Raw genomic sequence first — 19,345 nt, 5'->3', positions numbered from 1 at the left:
CAGTATCATGTGAACGCCCCAGCTTCTCTCCTCCGAATAATCGTTGGGGCTTGCAAAAGGTTGAATACTTTAATTCAAAGGCAAAAGATTCACAGGTTCGCCTCGGGAACCAAATCCGACTTTCAACTAACCTTTATCATTGGATCGGGCTATTCTTCCATCATTTCTTCGCCTTCAACCAACCTAACCTTCCCGTCACCATCTGCCATGCTCTTGGTCGAATTGTAAATATTTAATTCCGCTACGGCCATCTGATCTCGTTACCTGCTACTCGCTCTCTTCCTGGTATGATGACCCCTGTGTCGAAGCTCTGTATATCGAATGCCCAATGACTAACCTCCGGCGTTTCGTCTCCATAGAGAATCTCCTACCCAAACGACCCCGTATAATGTCACTGCTCTACTATATCGCCTCGGGTGCAAGCACCTACATCGCCTTCACTGCCTCACTCTTCCTTGTCGGACAGAAGGTACCGCGCGCCTCGTTTGTGGCGCGTTGTCTAGCATCATACGGCTCTCTCATCGCTTGCGCGATATACGGTGTAGTAGCCTCGGTCGTCCTCCGCCTGGTGGGGTACGGCCGCATTTCCCAATGGGCCACCGCCCGCAGCTTCAAGTGGGTGATGAGATTCACCACCGGCGTGCGCTTTGATATCATCGAGGGCAAGGAGTACCTGTCCACGCGCCCCGCCGTCATCATCGGCAACCACCAGTCCGAACTCGATGTTCTCATGCTCGGCGAGATCTTCCCCCCATACTGCAGTGTCACCGCGAAGAAGTCCCTCCGCTATGTTCCCTTCCTTGGATGGTTCATGGCGCTCTCCCGGACCGTGTTCATTGATCGCGCCAACCGGGAAACAGCTGTGAAGGCATTTGATAGCGCCGCGGAGGAGATGCGGACTCACAGACAGAGTGTCTTCATTTTCGCCGAGGGTACGAGGAGCTACTCAGAGAAGCCTGAGCTTCTCCCTTTTAAGAAAGGTGCTTTCCACTTGGCTGTCAAGGCGCGGGTGCCTATTGTCCCGGTTGTTGTCGAGAACTACTCGCACATTCTGGCCCCGAAAAAGTCCAGATTCGAGGCTGGATCTATCAAGGTTAAAGGTATGTCTTTTGCAACGAGTCACAGGTAAATTGCTTGCTGACAAGTGTAGTTCTTCCCCCTATCAGCACCGAGGGCCTTACTGCGGAGGATGTCGACAAGCTTACGACATCGACTCGGGAGTCGATGCTCAAGAATTTGCTGGAGCTCTCGAATGCCGAACCCGCCGATCTCCCTGCCTCTCACAAAGGGCAATCGACTGCCGTTGAGATCTGACCATTTTACGCCGATGCACGGCAGCTCTCCACAGTGCCGCCTCGCCCGATGTTTCGGGCAGACGCTGCAGGCGAGATAACCCGCTTCTTGAACCTTGAATATTCAAAATTTCTTGTACGATGATACGCCGATATGATCTCAATCGCATAGCGCGCGGATGAACACGATAGACTATCAGTTTTCGGTTACACGAGTCCAGTACCGGACTCTTGCAATCCGGGGAAAAGACTACGATATCTGTGGCGAGCACATGCGGCCATGGAATAATTGATCCGATGAGGGGGGAGGAACGAGGTTGAGCTGAGACTTCGGGCCCTTAAGGAAGAGCAGAAATGCGATATTGGACTCTCATATACCCTTCGAATGATTATAGATGATATGATATCCAGTCAGCCATCTTTTTTGTCTTATACTCTATCGATAGATAAATGCGATCAATCTGTAAATGTCACGCTCTCTGATCGATTTTATCATATTCCGTGTCAGGATAGGCAATTGCATACACCAGTCGCACAGGGCCGAATATCACGCTCTATATCCAATTTCTCGAAGGGCATCCACGGATCTTGGCTTTCATTTTCAGCCCCAGACTGAGACCCAGCCCCAAGCTCACCACCCCTCGCAGCTGTAGCAAACAGGTAGTCGCCATCCAAAGCAGCAACTTCGATCCTCACATCCTGGACGACATCCTTATATAGCGCCGTCTTGACACCCGTGTACGGCTCTCCAAATTGATCCACAACCTCCCCACTCTCCGCAACAGCTGCAGGCGCAATGACATTGCTGAACTCCAACTCCCGCAACCACGGCGCCAAGAGCGCCTCGCCCGTCATTTTGATATACGCTTCCTTCAGCGCCCAGTATGTGTAGAAGAGTCTATACCCGTATTCCACGAGAGGCTCGCCGGTCAGAGACGGCGACGACGGAGCACCGTGCAATGACCTCATAGCATCCATCTCGGCCGCGGAAAACACCTCAGAGAAGATGTCGATGTACTTGTGCAGCGCGTCCAGGCTCCGCTCTTCGCCTTTGCGTCCCTGCCGCTCGTTCACGCATGTGATGTCGACTCCGACTTCGGGTTTGGGGGTCCTGTCAGGAGAAATGGTGGTTCCCGCTATCGCTACCATTGAAGCTTGGTGGCTGACGTTGAATTCAACGTTTACGACGGTATCTTTTCCGCCTGACTGTGAGTCTGCTGGCGGGATATAACATGGGCGTCTGTGCGGATCTGGTGTTCGGGAGATCACGATCGAGGACCAGGGGACGCGGCAGGTTTGGTGGATGAAGAGATATTTCAAAAGATTGGAGGCGAGAGACATGTGCTTGTCCTTCACGTGGTAGTATTTCTGGACGGCGGTTTGATCGGTGGCTTGGAGGGTTTCCAGGAGGGGAAGGGCCGTTGTTGAGGCGGTTAGATGGCGCGTGTCGAGGTACCATCTTGTTAGGACTGGTGATGTATTCACGCTCGATATTGCGCTGGGGTTGTCTTTGGCCATGATGGCTGTCTGCGCTGTAATGGGGCACAATGGGTCCAAATAAGGTGTTGAGGCTGAGGGATAGTGTGAGGGGTTAATGTAAGACGGAGATTTTAGAACTTGCTAGATATTCATGAGCGAATTGCTGACACAGTAAAGAGCAACGAAGTCACTAATGCGTCTCGAGATATCATAAATTCATATCAATCGTAACTCATAACAAAGATCTTGCAAAAGCAACTCTCGCACGAGAGCAGAGACGAATCTCCAAGGCCGATCGATTTCCGGGGCTTATCAGGAGGGGCAGCACGTGGCGATAACGATTTCCGGTAGGTGCTTACCTAACGGCCTTTTTTATCGATAAATAGAGCAGGGTGGCCAACGTCTCCCAGTATATCCTCTTCTTTCTATAGAGTGCAATGATTAAGATTACCGTCGGTGTTCTCGCCTTGCAAGGCGCCTTTCACGAACATGTCGTGCTGCTGAAAAAGGCAGCCGCATCACTAGTTTCACAGCAAGCGTCTTCGTCGCATTGGGAGTTTCTCGAGGTTCGGACCCCGCAGGAACTGGAGAGGTGCGATGCGCTTGTCTTGCCCGGGGGCGAGAGCACAGCGATTTCGCTGGTGGCGGCCCGATCGAACCTGCTTGACCCATTGAGGGACTTTGTCAAGTAAGTCGTTCTCGAGGGATTGGTGAGGTTGGCTGCGGCGACTGACTCATACTTTTCTTGCCCGCAGGGTCCATCGCAAACCGACGTGGGGAACTTGCGCCGGGCTCATTTTGCTCGCGGAATCGGCGAACCGGACTAAGAAAGGTGGCCAGGAGTTGATCGGAGGATTGGATGTTCGGGTCAATCGAAACCACTTCGGCCGACAGACGGAGAGCTTCCAGGCGCCGCTTGAGTTGCCGTTCCTCAGCACCTCCGATGAGTCCGAATCGCCTTTCCCCGCAGTCTTCATTCGTGCGCCAGTCGTTGAGAAGATTTTGCCGCATCAAAATGGTGTTCAGGAGGGCGAAGCTCAGAGAGACGAAACCGTCGTCGCCCCTTCACGACAGGCTGAGAGCGAAGCGGCCCGGAAGGCGATGTCGACTGAGGTGGAAGTATTGGCCAGTCTTCCTGGGAGAGCTGCGCGTTTAGCTGTCAACGGGAACTCCATTCGCGCGGACGAGGAGACTGGTGACATCGTTGCTGTGCGACAAGGGAACGTCTTTGGCACGAGCTTCCACCCCGAGTTGACCGGCGACGAAAGAATCCATTCCTGGTGGCTGCGACAAGTGGAGGATTCTATGAAACGATTGCAATGAAGTTATGACATAAAGGGACCGTGATGGTCCTTCGTCAATTGGACAATTAGAGACACCGATGTTAGATTTCGGTGTCAGCCGTAATGATATATTCTTATAAATGCGCCATTGTTCGCTACCGTGTTGGACAAAATATACTGGACAATAACGCCGTAACTGCGCCGGTCAAGACAGACAACTCTTTCACATTATTACCTACCGGCTCCGTACTCATCTTCTTCGCGTTGTCGTTGATCATCCGCGTATGCTCGTCCGTAACCGCCACGACCGGGATCATACTCTTCTCGGTATTCGTCACGGACTTGACCACCGGACTTACCGCGTCTGTGCTGCGAGTTAGTATCCTGTCGGCCACAAGGCAATTGGATTGGGTAGCATACCCGTATTGTCGGCCTTCCTCGAAGCCAGGATCAAGATCCGTCCTAATGATTCTCTCGTCTAGCTTTGTACCTCCAACATATTTCAAGCAGTCAAGGGCGTCTTGGTGGGTATAGTACTCGACGAAGCAAAATCCGCAAGGTGTCTTGTTGAACCGGTCGAGGCCCATTACGAGGCGCTTAATTTCTCCGCATCTGGGTCGCGTCAGTGTTGATCCGAATAGTGCTGGTAGGAAATCGAACTTTGAAAACAGCTCGTGAATCTGTTCCTCTGTAGTGTAAAACGAACTATGACAGTTAGAAATTGGACGGGTTGGGCCAGCAAGAGAGGTTTTGTTTGAACATACAGATTTCCGACATAGAGAGTCGTGGCATCCCTCAAACCTTCCATAGGGTCTTTTGGTTCTTCCGGCTCATCGCCGCTGTACTTGCGCCTCTTGTTCTGTCCATAGCCCAAACATCAGCGACTGGAACTTTCGTCGGAGCTATTAAAGAAGGCCTGCAAAGCTGTACCTTTCCCACGTAGTAGGCGCTGGGCCGGTCGAGGCGCTCGACCGTGTTACGGCGCTCCGGTATACTCATGTTAATGAGCCAGACAGCAATGAGCAAGTCTGATTAGTGACCAAATGTTGTTGTTGAAGGTTGTTGGAGGAAAGCGGAGAGATGAGCGCAGGAGAGCTTCGTTTGGGTTTGTCTTGGCATCCGCTGCTTTTGCTTTGTCCGCCGGCCTCCTTCAACTGGTAACTGAAATTTCCTGTGAGACTCAACGAGCTGGACACAATAAACCAGAGCGCGGCATCCGAATCTTGATAGGACGAACTGATGGAATATTTGTTTCGACAATGCCGAAAGTGATCAGTTACACTCCGCCATGGCTCTCGCGCCCTTCCCCCGGCGCCGCCCTGTTTTCGAGTCCAGCACCCAAGGATCCAGCAAGCTCCAAAAACACCAAAGATGCCCCGTATCTCGGCCCGTCGCGCACACTGGCACGACGAGGAAATGAAGTGCTCACGGTCGTTGACAACCAAATCCGCTGGTCGAGCCTCACGCGATTAAAGGATGAATGGCAGCAGCGCGCTAGGTCCAAGAACCAAAGCAATGATACGGAGAGCGGCGCTCCCTACCGGGTACGCTTATGGGTTAACTACAATTGTGATTATGACACCTGCTGATCGTATTTAGATCTTGACAGTTCCGGTATACGACCAGATTCGACAGATCATCCCTTCTCCGAACGGCGCTTTTCTGGCAATCGTCGCAGACCACACTGTCTACATCGCCGTGCTTCCGGATTCTGCGCACTTGTCCACAGCGGACTCCTCCCCAATCCGTGTGAAAACCTATCAACTTGGCCCAACGACACATGTCATTCCGGAATCCCCGGTGGTATCGGCATTGTGGCATCCGCTCGGAGTCTACAGCAATCTCGCAGGGTGCCTAGTGACGGTAACTGAAGATGCGGTGGTGCGCGTTTGGGAGTTGGACCGGAATAACCATTGGTCGTTTGATCGTCCTACGGTGGCTGCCGACCTCAGGAAGCTGGTTGATGGGACTTCCTCAGACCAGGACTTTGCGCCTTCAGGCTTCGGCAAGAACAAGGGCTTTTCCTCTGATTATGTTGACATGGAGGTTGCGTCGGCTCGATTCGGGGGTGTTGGAAGCGAGAAGGAGGATGCCTGGGCTGCAATGACGCTCTGGATTGCTATGAAGCCAGGTGATCTCTATGCGCTCTGCCCATTACTACCTTCTAAATGGAGGGCACCGTCTGCCGCTGTTCCTTCACTCTCTGCCGCAATCATTCCGAAGATGTCCGTCTTGGAGGAAGATCCTCTTGATTATGGAGACCAATTGGCTGCTTGTCGACAGCAGTACGAGTGGCTTGCGGAACTCGATAACCAAGAACCGCTACAGATAATTCCCGGTTCTGCAACAGAACCCGAGTCTGAGATTCTCACGCGCCCCGCTAATCTTGGCGCAATACCCAAACTTCAGGGCCCTTTCCGCGTTGATACCGGAGATTATGCTGATGATCTCGACTTGTGCGATATGCTTGTTATTGCGGCCAAGGCTGATACTGATGCTCTGATGATGGGCGAGGAGGATGAATTGACACTGAACAGTGGTGGCGACAAACTATCAGCCACCGTGATTTGTCTGTCCTCTCTGAGTGGCAGAGTCTACCTTTGCCTTGAGACTGGCGGAGTAGAGGGACAATGGCTCCCGAAAGCTAGAAAGAACGCATTCCGCGTGCCTGACTCGGAGCAGTCCGACCTACTGTTGCTGGAAGCTCTCGATACTGTCGAAGAGGATCGTCGAACATCGGATACGTGGCCCATGTTCTCACCTGATGCCCATTCCCGCTATAACTTCTTCGTGACAACCTCTCACAGCGTAGTTTTTATATCGCTGTCTTCGTGGATCCAGCGCTTGGAGGATGAACTACAGTCCGAAGACACCTCAGGCTCGGCCTTCCGCCTCCAGATCCTTTGCGAAGGCAATGCGTCTATCCTGGAATCGATCATCAAGGTAGATGATGCTAGTATTTCTAGTAGTCAGCCGGCCCACCTCCCAGCTTCTTTGGTTTACCATGACTATGACTTGGGTTACTTACTGCTCACCTCTCACGCATGCGACCCATACGCTGCGGTTCTCGAAAAGCCTAATTTCTTCCCGTCGTTCTCTCTCGAGACGGGCGCCCAGCAAACCGATTCGCCTACAGTCCCTCCCCATCGGCCTCCTTACCAGGTTCCTTCGATTCTGTATTCGGACTCTCCCCTGGAGTTCTTCGTCGATAAGCACGTACCCCATCGCTACCGGAGCAGTCTCAAGGAGAAGGTGCTCCTGTCACCGGCTACTTTAGACCTAGTGGCGGCTGCGCACCGAATTTTGTCTGCCCATACTAACGCGCTTGAGCGAGCTGCATCGGACCTTTTCCGCCGCTGTGAGAGGTTACAGGGAGAATTGCGCGATCAATTAGGACAGGTAGCTGATGTAGCCGATCGGATCAAGGGCGTCTCGAGTGAAATCAGCGAGGATGGACAGAGGAAGGAAGGATCTAGGAGCACTGCGGCATTGGACGAGAGGCTGAAAGAGGCCAAGGACCGACAGACAGAACTTGTTCAGCGATACGAAGCTATCCGCAACAAGGTTCTCAAGTCGGGCGGCCGGCCGCTTAGTGAAAAAGAGTCGTCCTGGTTCGCTGAGGTTGAAGCGCTCTCGCAGTCGTTTGATAAAGAGCGCAAGGAGGAATCCGCCGAGCAAATATCCCAGCGGCTGGAGTCTGTAAGTCGCAAGTTTCCTGGCATCTCAGAGTCACTTGCTAACAGCGTCCAGGTCAAGGAAATCGCATCAGAACTGCTCACAGAAGCCAAGTCTGTTGCTTCTAGAATCCCAACTGCGACAGAGCCCAACACCCCGGGCTCTCCTAGCAGCGCACAGCCAAGGGTTCCTCAGCGCCTCCAACGGGCCAAGATTGCTGATGCTATGAAAATGGTGGAGCGAGAGTACGTTCGCAACATACTGTTCCTTGGACTTTGCTGACCCCCTTATAGATCTGCTGTCATCGAGTCCATAACTACGCGCCTGGCCCGGCTCAATACGATGGTTTGATCTTGTGTTTGCAATTTCGGGCGGTATCTCTATGCCACAGCATTTGGTGTTGATGAGGCGTGTTCATTAGCCATAGATTTGCTAAAGCATAACAATTCTTACTATTCCCCAGGAAGTTTTCTTGTGAGGTCCCAGACCATGATTCAAGGCAGCCCACTCTGCTCTGCCCCTTCCCTTTCAAGCAACTCTTTGGCCGGCAAGCTCACAGAAGAGTGGGGCTGTCACTATTCTTCGCACTTCCACCCTCACACAATAACACAGAGCAATAGTTCCAGTATCTCTAGAGATGGTTGTTCTGGTGTTGAGTTCTCTTCTTTTTCTTCATTCGCTCATTCTCTTCCCCCATTATGCTGCAGACTTCTGATATACCACCGTCTCTTTCTCCTCCATCTTGCCATTATCCCTCTTCTCAACCTCTCCGTCGCCATTTTGTCCTTGGTATTATCTAGAGATGGTCCGTCCTCTCGGCTCCAGTGAAGAACACCTAACCACTTTCGCGTCATTCATCTGCAACCTTGCAAAGGTCCCCGACGAGGATCGCCCAACGATCTTCGCGGAGGCAGCTCCAATACACGAGATTCTTGAGAATCTTTCCCATATCCCGCCTCTGCCGCAGTGTAACATCGTCTCGAAACCTCAAGTCGACATGAATCGAATGATCGAGACTCCGTACATCCGCAAAGTCATCGCTGGTGATCTCCGCACAGCCCTCAACGAATTCTATGCTTCCGGGGGAGCCGTAATGAAAGTCGTCCAAATTCTCTATCAAGAACACAACTCACGTTACAACCGCCTCTGCCCGCTTGTTACTCAAGACGAAGACCCAGGTCATCATGCCCGCTACGTCAACCACTGCGAGTCAATTGAACAACTCCGCGCCTGGACGCCCCGTTTCCCGCCGGGGGAGGAATACCTTACTATCCCCAACCAAAAGCTTCCAAAAGGGCTTATGGCGATACATATCGACATGCACGCTTACGAGGAATGGGCAAGCAAGTACAACGACACCATGAACCAACTGCTCAACGGCCCTTGGGTGGCTTATCAGGACGCAAAGGTAAACTTTGAAAAAGCGTTGAATGACGCTGCCGCGAACGGGACTCTTCCCACTGCTCGTGCGGTGGGCCGGGTCCGGACGCACTGGCAGGGTTACCTAGAAGAGATGCACAAGTGGGAGAAGGAGATACCTAGGCTAGGCCTTTCGTCTTTCGTGACTACTGTTATTCAAGTCTTCGTGGCGTTGATCGAGCGTGCTGAGGATGGATGGGTGCTAAGTGCACGGTTTCTGGCGTCCGCACCTAGGGAGCTACGGGTTTACTGGTGGAGGAGGCTATTAGCTGGGAGAGGGGTGGTGAACGTCGCTGCGATGAAAGACATACTACCGGCTAATTGCCGAGAAGAGTCTTTTTTGGGGGGTTGAACATGCAGTTTGAGTTTGAAATGGCGTATGCTTGGATTGTCATTGGTGTTTGGATAGGATATACCCTTTGATTTGAACACTTTCATGTAAGCTCCAAAATAGGAGGTTTCTTTGGAAGTACTGTACTTTTACTCTCTTTTGGTAGTGATAGACCCATCAATATTAATACTCTTCTATGCTTAACTTCTCCTTTCCAAGTTGGTGATGTTGACACAGAGCCATGATCATGTGATCACAAAACCCTATCCAAGACATTTGCTGCAGCATGAAAGCAACGAACAATGGTCTTCACAAACCTTCTCTACGTCCTCTACAAAGAAGTCTTACCATAGAGCGTGCAGAATTTCATTGACTGTAATCTTTATCACAAGTTTCATTGTCCTTTGGCTCTTTGACCACACTCCTCCTACCACCCTATATAGACACTCTCCAAACGCAGCAATGCCTCCTCTACCATGCCATCGCTACTTGATCTACAAGATATTCTTATCCAAGTATATCACAGTCAAGCTCAAAAGAAACAAGTTCAGCAAGATGTGCATCTTCTGGAAAACAAAATTCCTCTGCGGCTGCATCATCGACGAGTTCTGGTACCCCTGCTCCACGCTCAGGCCCGACCCCGCCACCGAAAAGCTGCGATTCCACACAAGAAACCACCCAAACTGCAAGATGCGGAGCCTGCAAGAGTTGACCGAGTGTATTCTCCTCTGCGAACTGTGTCTGGGGAAGCTACACGCGCGGGTCCGGAAAGACGCCGATATTCGGAAGACGCTCGCGAGCAAAGATACGTTCCCGCTTGCGGAGCAGTTGGGCATGCTCATACTTCTTGAGAATGATGAGATCGAGCAGTGGAAGGTCTTTGGGAAGTGGGGGCGCACGCGTAGCGATTTCCGCTGGGAGGAGCTTGAGGAGATGGTGACGGTTGTGGAGAAGAGGGTTGGAAGAAGGTAAGTGCTTTTCTTTTCTTATTACTGTGCTGCCTTATATTGGACTGTTTACTGATTGGAGTCTGTGATTTAGGCGTGCGAAGTTGAGGAATGGGCGGAATGCGTGGAAGTATGAGGCATATTATACGCAGGAGGAGGCGAAGCGAGAAGCGGATGCGGAGGCGGCTGAGGGTGAGGTTGAGAAGTATGTATGGAGTTGATCTGTAGTTCTTGCATTTGGTGCGGTATTTGGAATAGATGGTTAGGTCATAGATCTCTTCGGTCCGTTGGAAATAAATCTTGGATTGCATACTTGTTTCAGATCTCAAGTACTTTGGTGCGTAGTTCAGAGGGGCAATATCCTTTCAATTCCCATACGTAGTGCTCCACAGATAAGCTGCTCATTTGACGGGGTATTTAGACGTAGTGGACATGTTGTTCAGAAACTCCGTTCAGAATAGTACCGTGCAGTATGTCGCGAGTTTGGAGGTGGCCTGCCATTCCAAGACTCTATCCCAATTTTCACCAAGCAAAAGTCGGAATGATACCAACGCCAGATGCGCCCAACGTTCCAACACAAAAACAGCCAGAAATATCACAAATTAACACCGTGGGTGTCCTGAACTTCTGCAAGTAACTCCTCTGCCCCATCAACCCAGCCCCGAATAGCACGAAACACCTCGTCGAGCAGCTCATCATAAGAAGGAAGCTGTAACTTCTTGACGCAGGGCTCCCACCTCTCCATCTCGCTGAGAAAAAGCCATTCCAGAATCCTCGAGTCCTCTTCGTCCATATCGAATGTTCGCGCCGCCTGAACTTCTAATAGAAATTCCTCTTTTAACCTGCGGTATTCTGCAAATTGCCCGTCGATGTAAAGAACTAGATCGCTTCGGTACGCTTCTGCCCACTCCTCGTATGCGGTTCGACTGACATAAAGACCTGCCAGGTCTATTCGTGTGAGCTTTGGTGTTGGCGCAAAGGTTGGACTGCGAATATCGTAGTCTTCTCTCCAGGCTGTGAGGCGATTGACGGCATTGCAATGGCGGGTCAATCGGATGGCGTCATCTGTTGGACACAGCGCCTCGAAACGCGACTGTCTGCGCTTGTTGAGCGCATTCAAGGAAATGACAATTCTGGCTGCTGCGACGCCGCACTTGGTGAATGCGAGTTCGATATGGCGCGGAGTGACGCCTTTAAGATGGCGGGGGAGATCGAGAGCTTTGGTCGGGAGAGATGTGTTATGAGGGATGCTGGGTTCGTTGATGGGGCGCATGGTTGGACGTCGAGAGAGGCGCTGTCGGGGATTGAAAGCTGAGCGAAGAGGCCTCTCAGCCAAGGGGTACGAGAAAACGGGAAACATTGACATAGAGACTGACAAGATTAGCTACAGGAAGAGGAGAAGAAAACGAAGTTGAAGGAGGTGGGCTTTGTAGTAAGAGAAGTTGCTGCCGGAAAACATCTGTCAAACATCTTCTGCGCTGTGAGTAATGGATGTGTTAACAAGGCCTCTAAACACGTTATGATGATTTCTTTTAGTGAAAGTATGTCCATCTAGGATCTACAAATAAATGTCACCGCAGTGACATTGTGCATTTGGCAAACAAAGCCAAGATGTACAAGCAAAAGGACTCATCTTCTCCGGGGCAACTCAACATAAAAAAGTAAGAGGTCTGTGTCCAAAAATCATTTATTGAAGCCTACAATAACATCCCCATTAGCATTAACCAGAAAATACTTAAGAGCACGTACCGCTCAATGAGGTGAAGACCAGATCCTGACTCAACAATGTCACTAACTTGGCCTGGTTGCAGGGCGAACGCTGCTTCTTCAAACTCTTTTTGCATTTCACCATGACCGAAAAAGCCACTTCAGACGGTCAGCAGGCAGCGACAAAACAGAGCTATTGGAAAGACATACAGATCACCCCTCTTCCTAGCACTACTGCAGTCCGACTCGGACGTTGCAAGATCTCCTAATCGGACCTCCCCCCGCAGGATGCGCTCCTGATGACCGCGCAGAATTTCGCGCGCCTGCTCTTTTGTTCGAGTAATTTCAGCCTCCCTCCAGCTGCTCGGCCGTCTACTGTCTCTATGCTTGACTAGAAGATGACTGCAACGGATCTTGCCGTCTTGACTGGGAGCTTCTGGGTAAGCACCGGCGCCGCTATGGTATTTAGCCATGTACACCTTGAGAGATTCCATGTCCGTGTCCGCTGGGGGCTCCCATCGCGACTCTCTGGTGGCGGGGTTGAAGTAGTATGGAAGGTTCTTGGAGTTCGAATGGCGAACTTCCCATCCTGCTGGAAGACCCGTGTTTGCCTGTGATGAAAGTCATGATGTGAGGCTAATTCACAATGATTCAGCTGAGAGACAGCAAGAAAAACACACCATTTCGTCTGCGAGCTTCAGCAGCTGTTCAGAAGTACGAACTGAGGTAAATCTTCTCAAAGATATAGTTCTAGTAAGTCGCAGATAGGTCACTAAGATGACGCGGGGAAAAGTGAGGAGGGGAAGCCACAAACAGCGCAAAGCCGACAAACAGTGCAAACCCGGTCCAGAATCCCGCCGCCAGTCGGACAAGACTCAAGAGTCATCTTAGACTTCGAGCTGGACTCATCTTCTTGACAGTTCTTGTCCGTCTCGATCTTCTTCTCTCTTAATTCTATCATTTCCCCCCTCGACCTCTCTTGACCCATCGTCGCCAACTACCGCGCTACCTACCTAATACAACCTCCCCGCTCTCTTCGACTCTACACCGCAGAAATGTCTGCCAGTCCGTCTCCGTCCGCCGATGGCGATAACAAGCAGACCGAACAGGTCCATTTCCGCTTCTGCCGCGAATGCTCCAACTTGCTCTACCCGAAGGAAGACCGCATCAACAACCGCCTGCAGTTTACATGCCGAACCTGCCATGTCGGCGAGCCCGCAACATCCAACTGCGTTTATCAAAACAAGCTCACCAGCCAAGTCGGCGACACCGCTGGTGTGACCCAGGATGTGGGAAGTGATCCTACGGTTTGTCTCTCCGGCTTGTGCCTGTTCTGCGGCGAACCCATCTCTTGTTACGTCTGTGATTCGATGTCTTAATTATTGGCCTGGAGCCTTTTGCTTGCTATGTGCTTGGAAGACTCAATGCGGGTTTGAACTTCCCGGCTGACGTGCGCTTTCTTGTTGCGCTTTCTTTCTACAGCTCCCTCGATCCAACAAGGTCTGTCCGAAGTGTGCGCATCCTGAGGCAGTATTCTTCCAGTCCCAGCAGCGGTCTGCGGAAACCGGAATGGTGAGCACCTTGAATCTCTGGATTGTTCGGTGCTCGGTGTCTAACTGTCTTTCAGAAACTTTACTATGTCTGCTGCCACTGCGGAAATGTTTTCTTATAAGTTTTCATTGTTTACCTATTCTATACCTCGATACCCATCATTGGCGTTTACCGCATGTTCAGGGAGTTTAGGCGATTTGGGGTCACTAGGGAGAATTCAAGAAGTATATTCTATTGATACAGATAGATACGTGAACGCCTAATAAAATGATTCGCCCAAATGGTATATTATACATGCATCGGTGCCAGTGAGAGAATCTTCGACCACTGTCTCCCCCGGAGTTCCGTAGCCACGACTCCTGTACCTTAGTTAGCACTGCCTTCGTGGTGATTCCATACACCGGAAACTAACCGTTCATTCTGGTTCCGATCGGGTCTCCAGCCTTGTTCACAAGCACGCAGGCGTTGTCATCGAACCTGACGAGAGTTCCGTCTGGCCTCTGCATTTCCTTCTTCACTCGAACGACGACGGCGTGGCGGATATCTCCTCGGCGAACCTTGTTGGCAATACCGGTGCTGCTTGTGCCTTCGGGGCCGAAGTTTCGCTGTTTTTGGACGACAATAACAATCCGGTCACCTAAATCACGGAGAACTATAATCAGAAGCGCATCAAAAAAAAAAAGCCGACTCAGTAGTACGCACCGACTGTTGCGGCGCGTTTCTTTTTTAGGACGTTCACGCATTCCACCACGGCGGCACCGGAGTTGTCGATGCAATTTAGCAGCGTCTATGGAGGGTTAGCTAGACACGCCAATCTACCAATCAGGAAAGTTTCGATCAGCCAACAAACCTTTAACTGAATCATCTTGACTGTATGTGCTGGTCCTGTAACTCCGCCGACAGCAGCCGTCCGATCAACATCTGCGGCTCGAAAGATTGCCGGAGGGGAGTTTTCCCGGCCACCGACCCCGGTCAGAGCAGCTGCGGCCTGCGAAATCAGGCAGCACTCGTCCATTGGAAGGGCAGCGGCCTCCAGCCGCTCCATTCTTTGTCCAAGTCCTGTGTCTCCGATGTAGCCCCCCGTTCATTTCTTGATTGTCTCACTATATCCCCTCAAGTCTTTGACTCCAGACCCCTCATTATGTTGGTCATTTGGGAATTAAATCTTCTTTTGTTATAATTGTGTTATACTCTCGCTCTTTTTTTATATATTTGCTCCCAGCCACTTTCCTGCTTGTTCCCCTGGTCACACTGACCCCTTCTTCAGCCAACAATTGCAACTCAACCTCACCAAAGTGTTAAGCTGGAATTTATGGGACTTTGTGATCAATTATCACACCATGCCATTCTCGAAGGCCCGGTCCAGTCCGTCTGTAGAACGGCGCGACCGTCTGACACTTGCGAAATTGGCCAGCTATGACGATGTCGCAACGGATGCGCTGGTTGACTGTGTAGGCATTCTCAGCGCCTGGCGACTTTATAGTTCTTTTCTAACTAGGCGATTGGTATAGGCTTATTTTTGGACGAACACCCGCAAAAATCGGACGAAATATATCCCTGTTCGCGGTCTACTCGAGGATACGATGGCTCGGATTCTTTTGCACGATGTCATTGTCGCCAAGGATGTGGCTGCAGCAGAACGCAAGATATTGGATTTAACCGGAATGAAGAGATACCTGGCAAAACTTCCCAACGATCGTGAGAAGGACTGGTTCCGCAAGCACCTTCGCAAATATATACAGATGTACCTTCCCGACTGCCCGTTTGAGGTTACGACTACCAATCGCTATACGATAACCGAACACGAAGCCGCCATCTGTGCCCGGCGATTCATTCCGCAGGGCCAGGAGATCAAGTACTTAAGCGGGACACTGGTGCCGATGACTAAAGAAGAGGAGCAGGACTTGGATTTGAAGAGAAAGGACTTTAGTATCGTGATGTCGAGCCGGAGGAAAACGCCATCTTTTTTCCTGGGTCCCGCCCGCTTCGCAAATCATGATTGCAGCGCCAATGGGCGCTTGGTAACTCGAGGTTCTGAGGGGATGCAGGTCGTCGCCACTCGGGACATATATATTGGCGAGGAAATTACGGTTTCGTACGGAGAAGACTACTTTGGCATCGACAATTGCGAATGTCTGTGTCTTAGTTGCGAACGCGTTCCTCGGAACGGTTGGTCACAGAATGACTCTGAGCCACCAAGCAAAGCCTCTACACCGGAACCTGGGGCTGTCGAAAACTACCTTACGCCGAGGAAACGAAAGGTGCCATTGGACGTTGACTCAGACACTTCTCCATATTCAACTCCACGGAAGCGGGGAAAATTCACACCACGTGGCTCCAAGTTGCGGTCTCAGTTATCACTCACTGAGGATATTGCTATCTCAATAGAGTCTGAACCCCGTATTGCAACACCAAACCTGTCTCTGCCAGTGTCAGAAGCTGGCAAGTCAGGTAATAGCGGTCAAACTGGGGACAATGCAGAAGCCTCTGGTACAGATTCAGAATCCCTCACATCCCTCACGCCCGAAGAATCGCAAAGATCATCGACGTCCACCGCTGCGACTTCGATTTGTGACGAGAAAACCGGAGTCAAAACAAGGTCAACTAGGGCCTCAACAAGGCTTGCGGCGCTTGGGGAGAGTTCAATACTGGCTGAAACGACCATATCGATGTCGGGTCCCGCGACCCAAGTCAAACTAAAAGTGGAACCATCTTGCGGACCCCCCACTACTATAACAGCATGTCTAGAGGCGCAATCGCGCGCCGACAGCTGCGTTAGCGATATCTCGAGTTCTGTGAGGCTAGAGACGGGATCCGAAGCACTGGAACATGTGAAGAAACCGAGAAAGCCCAGAACGAAGAAGATCTATCTGACCATTGAGCCAGAATCTAAACTCACACGAGTCCCTGGGGATTACACCAAAACCCCCAAACTCCTAGCACATTCATATGATCGCTGGATAGACTGCCACACTTGCAATGCGTGGTTCGTACAACAAAATTCCTACTTGACCCGACGCGAGTGTCCTCGTTGCGAGCGCCACTCTATGCTCTACGGGTTTCGCTGGCCGAAGACGGACAAGGAGGGTCCGAACGACGACGAAGAGAGAGTGATGGATCACCGTACTGTTCATCGATTCTTGTACCCTGAAGAAGAGGCGCTTGTATCTCGCAGGGGCCGTGGAGTCAGTTTTGGTATTACGCCCACCCCGGAGCTGTCTGATATGCGCAGTGAAACCCCAGACAGTGAGGCCCTCGACGAGCGAGGTAGCACTCGGGTGACGCGGCGGCACACTCGAGCCCTCCGAATGACTATGTAATGAAACTATATTTGTGAGTGGAGTTTCAGGCGGCGATTGGTTCGAGCCTTTTATCTGTGGTAGATTGGCGTTCAGGATGAGTTATTTGGCATGGAGATCATGAGGACCATGGTACTTTATTCGAGTGCAATTCCCTTTTGCTCTCGGACTTTGTTCCTTCTGCTTTGTGGTTGGCTTCTGTATTTATACCATGTAACACTTAGATTTCTTGAAGATATGTCATATTTTCCACCTGACTAGCCTTCTTCATCAATCATCCTTTTCTCCCCTTTCATTCCTTCACACCTTTTCCATCTCCACTCGTCACTCCGAAGCATGCTGGGAAGTTTTCCAAACACCCATGGCAAGGAATAAATATTTACACCAATGGCAGCGGTTCTTCATCCATTTGCCCGGTCCCAAGAGCTGATTCCCCGCATCGTCAAATATGTCCAGCTCGGCCTGCATAAACCCGAAATGCATGGCCTATATAATTCTATTGGCATTACCTCGTGGTGGTTTAACTGCAGATCATATCAGTGAGATTACATCCCAAGCATGAGATCTTTCCCGTTATCCAGCGCCCTGTGGGCTATAGCGCTTCCACTGACCACCTTCCTTGCCAATGCCAATGGTTACTGTGATCCCCTCGTTAACCTCACCTACGGCTCCTTCCAAGGCAAATACGATTCAACCTACAACATCTCCTACTTTCGCAAGATCCCCTTTGCTGCGCCCCCAACCGGCGAGAACCGCTTCCGCGCACCCCAGCCACCACTGCCTATAGATGATGGCCTCTACGACACAGACCAGCCCTTTGACATGTGTCCTCAGCGCACGGTCAATGGGTCCGAGGACTGCCTGTACTTAGGCCTGTTCTCACGGCCTTGGATTTCGGATTTGAACCAAGGTTCAAACTCGGATTCGGCTTCTTCAGTCGCAGTTCGCAGACCCGTCCTCGTCGTCTTTTACGGTGGTGCATTCATCCAAGGAAGTGCTTCATTCTCGCTGCCGCCCTCCTCTTACCCTGTGCTCAACGTCAGTGCCCTGAACGACTACATAGTCATCTACCCAAACTACCGCCTCAATGCCTTTGGCTTCCTTCCCGGAAAAGCAATTAAGGAGTCGCCCACCTCAGACCTGAACCCCGCGCTCCTGGACCAAGAGTACGTGCTAAAATGGGTCCAGGAGCACATTGAGCACTTTGGAGGTGATCCGCGCAATGTCACAATCTGGGGACAGAGTGCTGGCGGGGGATCTGTTGTTGGGCAAGTCCTTGCGAATGGACGAAGGGGAAAGAAGAAGCTCTTCTCGAAGGCCCTGGCCAGCTCGCCGTTCTGGCCGAAGACGTATCGGTACGATGATGACGAGGCGGAGGAGATTTATGATAGTCTTGTGGAGTTGACGGGCTGCAAGGGGACAGATGATACACTGGCTTGCTTGAAGAGTGTCGACGCTCAAGCCATCCGCGACGCAAACCAGGTTATCAGCGCGAGCCACAAGTGGACGACGTCTTCGTATACATGGGCGCCTGTTATCGATGACGAGTTCCTTCTTCATACACTAACCGATGCAACGACGCACGGTCTAATCGAAACAGACTATTTCTTCGCGACGCATAACGCACACGAAGGCGAGGACTTTGTCCCGCCTGGTCTTCAATATGCGAACACGAATGAGACTACTGACACGTTCAACTCTTCATCTGCGAGTTTCCACGCCTGGATCACGGGCTTCCTACCAGGCTTATCGAAGTCCCAAGTTCATGCCCTCGAAACCAAGTATTATCCGGAGATAGGTACAACCGAGACACTGGATATTTACAATACCACATATGTACGAGCGGGATTAATATACCGTGATGTTGTCCTAACGTGCCCGGGATACTGGCTAGCTTCTGCCGCAGAGAAGAAGGGATACCTGGCGGAGTATACGCGTGCACCGGCGCAGCATGGGGACGATACTGGCTACGTTAGTGCATCTATCCTACCCCCAATACTCTCTGTACGTACATTCCCATACTAATCCTACTCTCCTACAGTGGAACCGAGTCAACTCCGTCCAGCAAACGAATCCGCTCATCTACAGAGGCTTTGCCGGTGCCTTCGGCTCTTTCTTCCAGACGGGCGATCCGAATGCGCACAAGTTGACTGCGGCTGATGTTTTGGGGGTTCCGGAGCTGCACGAAACTGGAAAGGAGTGGATCATAGGGGCAGACGGCTTTGGAGAGGTCGAGCTGCAGGAATTGAAAGAGAGGTGTGAATTCTTGAGGGGCGTGGGGAAGAGGATTCCTGTTTAGCCGGAGGACTACCCACACGTTGTCGACGACTCATGCTTGGCTTCTATTTATCTTGGCTTCTAT

General features: G+C 51.4%; 11 protein-coding genes across 11 annotated transcripts; 7 read left to right on the top strand and 4 right to left on the bottom strand.

The window, feature by feature from the left end:
- Nucleotides 1–388: 388 nt before the first annotated feature.
- DSM5745_02285 (1-acylglycerol-3-phosphate O-acyltransferase SLC1) lies at nucleotides 389–1,314 on the top strand (the record flags this gene model as incomplete). The annotated part of the gene is made up of 2 exons (XM_026744301.1): nucleotides 389–1,100; nucleotides 1,151–1,314. The coding sequence occupies 2 exons, from the start codon at nucleotides 389–391 to the stop codon at nucleotides 1,312–1,314; spliced, it is 876 nt and encodes a 291-aa protein (XP_026607464.1).
- Nucleotides 1,315–1,796: 482 nt separating this feature from the next.
- DSM5745_02284 (4'-phosphopantetheinyl transferase family protein) lies at nucleotides 1,797–2,810 on the bottom strand (the record flags this gene model as incomplete). The annotated part of the gene is made up of 1 exon (XM_026744300.1): nucleotides 1,797–2,810. One exon carries the CDS (start codon nucleotides 2,808–2,810, stop codon nucleotides 1,797–1,799), a length of 1,014 nt encoding a protein of 337 aa, XP_026607463.1.
- Nucleotides 2,811–3,208: 398 nt separating this feature from the next.
- DSM5745_02283 (pyridoxal 5'-phosphate synthase subunit PdxT) lies at nucleotides 3,209–4,094 on the top strand (the record flags this gene model as incomplete). Its single annotated transcript, XM_026744299.1, has 2 exons — nucleotides 3,209–3,459; nucleotides 3,527–4,094. 2 exons carry the CDS (start codon nucleotides 3,209–3,211, stop codon nucleotides 4,092–4,094), a joined length of 819 nt encoding a protein of 272 aa, XP_026607462.1.
- A 191-nt stretch (nucleotides 4,095–4,285) lies between these two features.
- On the bottom strand, nucleotides 4,286–4,641 carry DSM5745_02282 (nuclear cap-binding protein subunit CBC2; the record flags this gene model as incomplete). The annotated part of the gene is made up of 2 exons (XM_026744298.1): nucleotides 4,286–4,418; nucleotides 4,475–4,641. 2 exons carry the CDS (start codon nucleotides 4,639–4,641, stop codon nucleotides 4,286–4,288), a joined length of 300 nt encoding a protein of 99 aa, XP_026607461.1.
- A 672-nt stretch (nucleotides 4,642–5,313) lies between these two features.
- On the top strand, nucleotides 5,314–8,080 carry DSM5745_02281 (uncharacterized protein; the record flags this gene model as incomplete). The annotated part of the gene is made up of 4 exons (XM_026744297.1): nucleotides 5,314–5,598; nucleotides 5,654–7,753; nucleotides 7,805–7,974; nucleotides 8,023–8,080. 4 exons carry the CDS (start codon nucleotides 5,314–5,316, stop codon nucleotides 8,078–8,080), a joined length of 2,613 nt encoding a protein of 870 aa, XP_026607460.1.
- A 451-nt stretch (nucleotides 8,081–8,531) lies between these two features.
- DSM5745_02280 (uncharacterized protein) lies at nucleotides 8,532–9,500 on the top strand (the record flags this gene model as incomplete). The annotated part of the gene is made up of 1 exon (XM_026744296.1): nucleotides 8,532–9,500. One exon carries the CDS (start codon nucleotides 8,532–8,534, stop codon nucleotides 9,498–9,500), a length of 969 nt encoding a protein of 322 aa, XP_026607459.1.
- Nucleotides 9,501–9,941: 441 nt separating this feature from the next.
- On the top strand, nucleotides 9,942–10,699 carry DSM5745_02279 (uncharacterized protein; the record flags this gene model as incomplete). Its single annotated transcript, XM_026744295.1, has 3 exons — nucleotides 9,942–10,447; nucleotides 10,521–10,631; nucleotides 10,693–10,699. The coding sequence occupies 3 exons, from the start codon at nucleotides 9,942–9,944 to the stop codon at nucleotides 10,697–10,699; spliced, it is 624 nt and encodes a 207-aa protein (XP_026607458.1).
- Nucleotides 10,700–11,021: 322 nt separating this feature from the next.
- On the bottom strand, nucleotides 11,022–11,699 carry DSM5745_02278 (uncharacterized protein; the record flags this gene model as incomplete). The annotated part of the gene is made up of 1 exon (XM_026744294.1): nucleotides 11,022–11,699. The coding sequence occupies one exon, from the start codon at nucleotides 11,697–11,699 to the stop codon at nucleotides 11,022–11,024; it is 678 nt and encodes a 225-aa protein (XP_026607457.1).
- Nucleotides 11,700–12,113: 414 nt separating this feature from the next.
- On the bottom strand, nucleotides 12,114–14,729 carry DSM5745_02277 (uncharacterized protein; the record flags this gene model as incomplete). The annotated part of the gene is made up of 10 exons (XM_026744293.1): nucleotides 12,114–12,123; nucleotides 12,176–12,292; nucleotides 12,344–12,744; nucleotides 12,814–12,865; nucleotides 13,154–13,493; nucleotides 13,584–13,783; nucleotides 14,010–14,043; nucleotides 14,097–14,336; nucleotides 14,387–14,471; nucleotides 14,535–14,729. 10 exons carry the CDS (start codon nucleotides 14,727–14,729, stop codon nucleotides 12,114–12,116), a joined length of 1,674 nt encoding a protein of 557 aa, XP_026607456.1.
- Nucleotides 14,730–15,024: 295 nt separating this feature from the next.
- Nucleotides 15,025–17,004, top strand: DSM5745_02276 (SET domain-containing protein; the record flags this gene model as incomplete). The annotated part of the gene is made up of 2 exons (XM_026744292.1): nucleotides 15,025–15,135; nucleotides 15,196–17,004. The coding sequence occupies 2 exons, from the start codon at nucleotides 15,025–15,027 to the stop codon at nucleotides 17,002–17,004; spliced, it is 1,920 nt and encodes a 639-aa protein (XP_026607455.1).
- A 537-nt stretch (nucleotides 17,005–17,541) lies between these two features.
- DSM5745_02275 (putative carboxylesterase) lies at nucleotides 17,542–19,282 on the top strand (the record flags this gene model as incomplete). Its single annotated transcript, XM_026744291.1, has 2 exons — nucleotides 17,542–18,987; nucleotides 19,025–19,282. The coding sequence occupies 2 exons, from the start codon at nucleotides 17,542–17,544 to the stop codon at nucleotides 19,280–19,282; spliced, it is 1,704 nt and encodes a 567-aa protein (XP_026607454.1).
- Between the last annotated feature and the right edge of the window lie 63 nt (nucleotides 19,283–19,345).

This window comes from Aspergillus mulundensis (assembly GCF_003369625.1).
Source record: "Aspergillus mulundensis strain DSM 5745 chromosome Unknown scaffold_1, whole genome shotgun sequence".
Lineage (NCBI taxonomy): Eukaryota > Fungi > Ascomycota > Eurotiomycetes > Eurotiales > Aspergillaceae > Aspergillus > Aspergillus mulundensis.
The sequence above is the reverse complement of the archived record's forward strand: the minus strand, read 5'-3'. Positions and strand labels throughout refer to the sequence as shown.